This window comes from Strix uralensis, chromosome 3, assembly GCF_047716275.1.
Source record: "Strix uralensis isolate ZFMK-TIS-50842 chromosome 3, bStrUra1, whole genome shotgun sequence".
NCBI lineage: Eukaryota > Metazoa > Chordata > Aves > Strigiformes > Strigidae > Strix > Strix uralensis.
In genome coordinates, this window is record NC_133974.1 from 90,466,059 (window position 1) to 90,474,631 (window position 8,573).

Sequence of the window (8,573 nt, forward strand, 5' to 3'; positions counted from 1 at the left end):
TAGGATTAGATACAATATTTTGCTGCTCATTCTTCCGGGCTGATTCGTTTTCCAATTCTGTTTTCCCCGGTGGCTGAGTTTGCAAGTATTACTTGCTCTCAGTGGGATTTCTTACTAAAGTAATTCCTGCTCTGTAGATTATAAGTGGGCAGGATCAACCCAGCTTCCATTTCCAGAAAGGTGAGAAGGGAGGAGAAAAAGAAACATATCAAATTCAGGGGAGGGCAGAGGTAATGCCAACGATTTCTACTTCACCACTTAAAAATGTCTATTTAAAGACACTTACTGTGTTAGACTAACAGTTCCACATCCCAGAGGTGGTAAACATGGCTGAGGATAAACGAGCCTTTGTTGATGAGATAAATAAAGCGCTGGCAAAGTCTGAGGGGCTTACCTTGAAGGATCTGCTGTTCTCCTACCGGGGGACCCTGTATCCTGTCACAGTGTGCAGTGTGGAAACCTTCCAAGCCCTGGAGAACCTGGAAGCCCGAAGAGATGATATGGTGCTGGTGTCCTACCCCAAATGCGGTGAATACGTTATAAATTGCTTGCTGTATTCTGCAATACTGTAACTAATGAGCTGACACAATAAGAAGGAAAACCAACTGATTGCAGTTGTATGTTGTGTGAGGATATTGGGCATTTCTACTACAACCAGAGGCAGCAGGTTTTTGTCCTGCTTTATCTTATTTAAGGAATCTGTTGCACTGCTTTTTAATATGGTTTATGTTTCTGAAAGGAAAAGTTTTAGTGTTCAAAGATATTTTTGGCTGAAGAAGTGTGATTAAAGTATTTTATATATCAGTGGGACGAGATAACTCTGCCAGTATGATAAACTGTATTCTGAAAAGCACATTAGTAATGTAGTATAGTGTACAAAAGCAATAAAGTTATGCATTAGACTCTTTAAAGTGTAGAAAGTGACGTGGCACAGCATATTTACTTGCAAAAGTATAAACTGTTTCTTGGCATTATTCAATATCAGCATTGGTTTTTGTTTTGTTACTGCAAATGGTATTGACTAAGACATACTGGAAGTTATTGACTAAGACATACTGGAAGTCTAAATCTTTTAGACGTTTGCAGAAAGGAGGAAAGGTGCAACAGTGAAAAAAGCCCCAACCAACCAACTAGTTGATTTTGATCAGTTTTATTAAACATCAGTTGTGACATGGATACTTACAAGGAAGGGATGGGTTTTGCTAATCCAGAAAATCCTGTCCAAGCATATGTTTCTTCTTGAGACCCAAGCAGCAGAAGCTTAGGGTTGTTGGAGAAAACTTGGGTTCAGGGAAGGATTTCATTGCACTAGCATGGTAGTGGGTGCGGTCAAGTTGGGCTCTAACCAGAGAGTCCTAGGTCAAGGTCTCATTCTGCACATAGAATTCCCACCTGTTGGTGAGTTCTGATCTGGAAAGAAACTATGGTGTATTTAGGGGCGTAAGAAGTGTGCCTGTAGTGTTTAGGGTGAATTTATAGCAGTCGTGAGATGGGACACTGAACCAAGAGATGAGAGGGATAAATACAAAAGGAGGGAGCTGACACAAAATGTGAAATGTGCATCTTTATTTTAAGGAGTCTGTAATTCCATTGGGTTTGGGTCCAGAGTTTTGCTGGACCATATAAAGACCTAAAAGGTCATTGTCATAACTTGGCACTGGCTTTGATTTCTCACAGAGTTTGGCAGAGATGGAGTTGTGATGCTGATTACCTCTGAGGTTTAGTAACTCTGTAAACCTCTCCTGCTCGGGGGGAGGGATCAGTAGATAGAGATCTCACACTCTTAATATTTGCAGTAGGTCTTCAGGGGGCAATTCTACCAAAGACCACTGCCAGTTGTCAGTAGGAGAGGGAGTACACAGCTCCCCGTCGTTTGCTGGGGAATGCAGCACTCTGTTACCTGTCAGGCACTTGTATGAGAGGTTGCATGGAAGAAATGGGAAAGCAGGAGGGAGAAAAAATACTGCGTTTGTACAGTGCAGTGTAGTTACAATCTGCAGGTAAGTCTTCAGAATTTTTTCCCAATTGGATGTTTGCTCTTATACTCTGAAACAGTGCTAAATAGATTTTTTTGTCCTACTTTGCTATAGTTTGCAAAGTGGGAGAGGAAAAAAAAAAGCAGAGGAAAAAGAAGAAAAGGAAAGATTAGGTGCCCCAGTTTGAAACCAGAAATTGCTGGGCTCCCTCTTGCCCCTTGGTGCAACACTCAGACCCACCAAGCCATAATGTCACCAGGAAGTAGTAAAAATTTCTCTGCAAGCCTGTTTCCCTCTTGAACCAAGGGAGCCTGGTGTCTTGGCTCCTCTACCAGCTTCTCAGGTGTTTTCCATGCAGGGCTCAAACTCTTTGGCATTTGCCAGGTTTAGATGATCATGAACATGTCTGATGAAGGACTCACATTGAGGCCTTTCAAGAGATTTGTCTCTCAAAGCTTTAATGTTGTCCTCATTCCTTTTTCTTCTTAAGAATTATGAAAGTTAAGTTACAGTAGAGTCTCACTATATAAAATGTTTCCCCTAACTCAGGTGTGTGCAGTGGAGAGGAAACTCTGACACAGAGAGCTACTGTTGGGGTAGGGGTGAAGGACGATGGAGCCCCAGGATGCAGTACTTCCTTGGGGTGTGTTGCACGGTTAAGAAGCCAGTAGGGGATTTACAGACTAGGAATTTTACGTTTTATCATTTGTGGCTTTTCTTTAAAATCAAATTTGTATTTGTGCACATGCGGTTAATACTAGGCAGATGAGGACATGGATTTGGGGACTCGATGTTTTTGGCTCTGATCTGCGCGTAAATGGGAGAGAGATATAAATGATGTCATATATAAATATGATATTGAGTGGTGTATAAATGTAATATGTGTATGCGTTATAAGACATCGTGTGATGTGTACACATTGTATCCACACCATTGTGTAAATATGACACGTTTATCATGCTGCTTCCATCCAGGCATCCTGAAGCACTTTGTATAACATAGGGTGGAAGTTACGCCTTTTTGGGAATAACTCTCCGCTGAAAGTATGAGAGGTTAAAGCTGTTTGCATTGTGCGTTCTCTGCTCGTGCCTCTGGCAGCTGCGTTCACAGGGGACTCGCAGCATGCAGGAGACGGCAGCAGCTCTGCAGCTCCATCACTGTGGGCCCAGTGGGAAGCTTTCCAGGCACCTCCCCACAAGGACTTGAGGAGGGTGCTGCGGGCCAAGGTGAACATGCTGTTCCTTCGCTCTGTCCTGCCGGCAATCAGCAGAGCATCAGTGGAGCAAACGTGATTCCTGGAAACCTTGGGGAAGCAGGCACCACGGCGCAGCTCCAGGAGCTGGCCACAGCCTCACTCTGGAATGGGATGCTGTATGGGGGAGGCTTTCCTGCAAGATCCCTTCCAAAGGGTGAGGGGTGGGGAGGGATGCAGGTGTCCAGTGGGTAACAGCTCTTCTAGCACTTATTCTGACATGCACTTTATGGAGACAGCAGCAGGCACAACTGAGGACAAGCACTGGCAGTGACATTGAATAGGTGACTCCATTTTATCCTTGACTCAGAGCAGTAGAGGCAGATGCTTTCGTCAGCAGAAAGAGTGAAGCTCTGTGCTCGTTCCTTCATTCTCCTATCCAGACCAGGTGTTTCTCTATAAAAGCCAGGAAAACTCCCTTTGTTGTCTGTCACTGACTGTTTTATGAATATATTAAAAAGATGTTAAGTGCATCTTTGAGTCAGGTCTGCCCCCAGGGGTTTCCACATACCAGTTATAAGTGAGCCAAGAAGGTCGTAGTTAAGAATCTGTTGAGGTTCTCATGAATGGAAGACATTATTTTGCTTATAATTGTTTGAGAGCTTTAGTGTTATTTGTCATTTGATGGCTGTTTATTCTGTTGAATTAAGCCATGTAATGAGAAGGCTCTGAGATCTTACATAAACCTCTGATATGTTTTATTTTGTTCTCTGGGTTTCTTGGTGCAGGTGTCAACTGGCTTATCCAGATTTTAAGTGATTTGATATTTACAACTATCCAGAGTAAACCTGTAAGTGCAGAACTACCATTTATTGAATGTGGAGATCCAGATAAATATCAGGTTAGTGAAAAGAAACTATTGAATCGCTTAAAGTCTGTTGTTTTCTCTCTCCTGCACCCCCGCACACAAGTTATTAAAATGAAGTCATGCAGCAAGTAAAGATATTTCTCCTGAGAGGAGAAAACAGATAATCTCGGATGACTAATGCCTTTTGATTAGGGGTTGTTTCACACAGGCGACTCTCACAGATCATTGCTGCACCCATGTAATAAACCTGTTCTCACTTATGGTTCTGTTTATTTCTAAAGAGGATGAAGCAGATTCCATCTCCAAGGATTTTAGCAACACATCTGAATTATGATTGCCTCCCCAAGTCTATTTTCAAGAACAAAGCCAAGGTGGGCTTTCTTCTTTTTCCAGGAGCAAGCCTCATCTTTCTGGTAGTACCAGCATGCAATAGTAATTTTGGGGCCACATCCTTTTCTTGCGCCCAAGCAGGTGGCACAGGGGGAAAGCAACAGTGGGAGTCTTGTGACACCTGGGCTGGCTTAGCACCCTGTACAGTTTACAGTAGCCTTAAGGGTGCTGTAGTTGGCATAAACAAGAACAGATCTAGAGGCTGTTGCAGTGCTCAGAAATGGCTGGAGTGTCACGCTTTGCTCTTTTATGCTTCTCTTCTCTGTGCACAATTGTGGTGGGAATGAATGTGGCAGCAGTATCTCTGCGACATTAGTTGTCTCCTTGCGAAGAGTCACACTGTTAAAACTTCAATATTTCTGGTACTCGGTTGCTGAACAGTGGTGGATACCTAGCACTTAGGGGATGTACCACTGATGAAGGAAATAATTGGTTAAGGGATGAGGATTTCTTGAACATTTCACTGGTATTTTTTCCTGTATGAGAAAACGTGTATAACAAAAAATTTAATGTGTATAACCTGTTTTCAGAAGCGTTTACACTTCTCTGAGGATTACAGTCTCAGGATTTTAAGTACATTATTGGCATGCTTTGAAAAATGGGAGATGATTGTAATAGCTGTGGTTTCCTGAAGGAGAATTGAACAGAGCTTTTCCTAGCAGGGGTTTGGCAAGTGGTTCCCAATAATTTCCCAGGTCTTAGGTAGTTATAGGGTAGTATTCAATGACAATATTACAGTTTTTCTAGTTGCTTCTTTCTACAATCGATTCATGACATAAGCAAATCTTAGAAGCGGTAACAAGGTCTTTATTATGATCGTGTTATAAATTTGTTCTCTGTGCCTTAACTAATAAAATATTTTATAGCCCCTAGTATGTTATTGATTGCAGAATGTTTGCTTATGCTCTTATTTTGGTTGCCAGGGGAAAGAAGTGATCTAAAATTGTTGACCTCTTTCTCCCACTCCAGATACTAGTGCGGTTTCGAAACCCTAAAGATACAGCTGTTTCATTTTTCCATTTCCACAACAATGTGTCAAGCGTGCCCAGTTACAGCTCCTGGGATGAGTTCTTCTCAGAGTTCATGAATGGGAAAGGTATTGTTATAGTTACTGAATGTAGCTGAAGAAGCAACACCAAAAAAAAAAAATTAAAAACAACTAAATGGGGCCAGTGGGAAAACAGCTGTGTTGTAATTAGTTTACTGATGGCCATACATCATGATAAAGGAGGCAGCTGAATGCCAGAATGTCCAAAAGATGCTTTGTTTCTGGGTATTTTGCTCTTCCAGGCAAGGGTGAGAGAGTGCATGGCAGCTTGACAGTGGCATTGGGTCAAAATTCTGCCGCTAGTCCTGGAGGAAACACTGCAGTTCTGAATTGGTAATGAAGTGACAGTCTGTTGTCTTGTCTGTTTCTGCACACCTCATTAGCAACTCAGATTTTAGATTTAGACTGATGTCTGGCTTTGGCTTTTAAGAGGTGTTTAAATGACAATATAGTAACAGAGGGGAAGCACATAGTGAAATTTGTATTTCTGTGTGGAAACCATTTACCTACAAAAGTCCAGAGGAAGCCTCTGTCATTCTGTTGTACAGTATGGTACCATGGAAAGGACAGGCTGTTCTGTTTCTTTGCATTGCTGTAACTGATAGGCAACAGAAGGCAATTCTTCAGTCAGAGAGAAGAAAGTACCCAGTAAGAGAAGGTCACACTGATGTTTTTTTCTCTTCTTTACAGTTGGCTGGGGATCCTATTTTGATCATGCGGTCACCTGGAACAAACACATTGAGGATGAGAATACTATGATCATAATATATGAAGACCTGAAAGAGGTAAAACAGATGCTGTGTACTGACGGGCAGAACACATCTGAGCCCATTCCTTGAAATCTGCTGAAATTAACAACAAAGGCACAGGTTTCTGAAAGAGCAAAATCAAGTTGGTTTTCATGACAAGATGAGTCTGGCTATAGAAAAGCTGAGCTCCAGTGTAATGCAGAAAACATACTGTGAAGGAAAATATATATTGTTAACAGATGATGGCAATGCGCATCCCAAGTGGGTAACTCCTTTTTTGGAGGAAGAATATTGCATGTCTCCCTTTCACCATATTGCTTTCAGAACCTGACTGCCGGTGTAAAGCAGATAGCTGAATTCTTTGGATTCTCCCCAACGGCAGAGCAGATCCAGTCCATTGCAGACAAGGCCACTTTCCAGGCAGTGAAGGATAAGGCGGAGGAGACTCATGGTACTGTTGGCTCAATTCTTTTCCGCAAAGGTAAATTTGGTTGTATTTTGCCAGGGTAGTGAATGGTAGCACTGTGTCTTAGGCAGACAGGAATTTGGATCAGTAGATTGTTAATCTGTCTGTAAAATTTTCAAGGTCTGGAGTTGTTTAAGAAAAACCGATTGTGCTTCAAGATGCTGTCACTTGATTTCATCACGAGGGCCAGTACCATTTGGTAAAGCCCCCTATAATGTGATTAGCAGAAGTGCCCTACAAGTAGCACACCCTTCAGTCGTGATATGCAGTAAGCACCAGTTAAAATAGTTATTTTGGCTTCTGTGAGTACTGGAGATAGCCTTGCACTTGGTCTACAGAGTGCCTCCACAGATGTTTCCTCTTGGGTTTTCTAAATAACCCTTGTGATAGCCTATGAACCTCAGTCAACACGTGGAATCTAGAAACTCCACAGATTGACCTGTGTCTTTTAGTCATGGATCAAGCTAGAGCTGTAGACTCAGACAACCTCGGACTGTGGGGGCTCCAAAATCTAGATTAAAGGTGGACTGCAACTTAGGGCAGTGTCTGCTTGCTGTGCACAAAATTCTTGCAGTTAAAAGCCAAATCTCTGAACTTTCTGGGTTGGTTTCACAACCGCTGGTCATCTTTTATGGTCTTCTGCAGCTGTACAAGGCATATGCCAAAGCTATGAAGGCAGACCAGTAGCTTTGTATGTTTGCTTTATGTTCACATTCTACTGAGGACACCAAATGTAAGGCAAATATAAGAGGGTCTTGTTGGGTCAAAGATTCTTTTCTTGCAGGAAGAAAAAAAAAAAGGATTATCCTGAAATATGATAATAAGAGAGACAAAGTAGTTTTTTGTTTTAAATCATACTCCTTGGTCCTTTCAGTCAAGGGTAATATTTTACTTTTCTTTATATTCCAGGTGTTGTTGGAGACTGGAAAAATCTTTTCACTGAAGCTCAGAACCAGGAAATGGATGCCAAATTCAAAGTGTGCTTAGAAGGAACTAAGCTGGGAGCGAAATTAAAATATGATGTGTACTGCAAGACCTGAACCTCCTTTACAGAAAAAAACTCATATTCAGGCTGCTTTTTGTTCACTTTTATGAAATAAAACAGAAACTGTGACAATATCTGATTTAAAAATTTTGAAGATCCATGCAATTTGCAAACCTGTTTCTGCTGTCTTAACTTATACAAGCAATCCTTGCTCATGCAGTTAATATTGTTAACTTCACTGGATTCTCTTAAATGACCTGTAGTTCTTTGGCCTCACTTGGTTTTTAACACTGATTTTTAACTATGATTTCAAGTTACCTGGTAGAATCCTGTGTGGAATATATATGCAGTAGTTAAACCTGCTGAAATCACTAGAAATGTATTTAGTATGTTGGAAGTGATTTTCCAAGAGATTTTTTAAAACAATCATGAAGTGTCGTTTTGATTCTTAATTTTTAAGTTCATAGTATTCACATATAATTTTAATTTCTAAGTTCATAGTGTAAAATGAAATTTGAAAAGGCCTTGTAGTTGTCTTTTGCTACTTTCTGTGTGCTGATAAATGTGAGAAAAAAGTAAAGGAACTCAGCAGTGGAAATTTTCTCCCCCATTTGGCAATAATATTTTTCTTTCCTTTGGTAGTGTGAGATCTCCTCCTGAGCAACTGAACGAATTGCCTTGGACAGAACTTACTTAGGGAGGTTGGAGTCCCCCTCCTGGTGGTGGCTTGCTTTGTTGCTTAACCTCAACACAGGGTTACCCATGGGGGAAATGGGAAACCTATGTTGAGAACACCAGGTTTTGTCCACATGGTGGTTTGGACTCCTGAGCACCCACCCTGCTTTGGATGTTGAGGAAGTGAATGAAGAAGCTCCTGGCTGGGCAGGAATGGGGGAAAG

General features: G+C 41.6%; 1 protein-coding gene across 1 annotated transcript; it reads left to right on the forward strand.

Annotated features, from left to right (window-relative positions):
* The first annotated feature begins 313 nt into the window (after positions 1–313).
* Positions 314–8,044, forward strand: SULT6B1 (sulfotransferase family 6B member 1). Its single transcript, XM_074864833.1, has 7 exons — positions 314–528; positions 3,957–4,069; positions 4,318–4,407; positions 5,396–5,522; positions 6,165–6,259; positions 6,548–6,704; positions 7,599–8,044. Exons 1-7 carry the CDS (start codon positions 327–329, stop codon positions 7,727–7,729), a joined length of 915 nt encoding a protein of 304 aa, XP_074720934.1. The 5' UTR covers positions 314–326; the 3' UTR covers positions 7,730–8,044.
* The last annotated feature ends 529 nt before the right edge of the window (positions 8,045–8,573 follow it).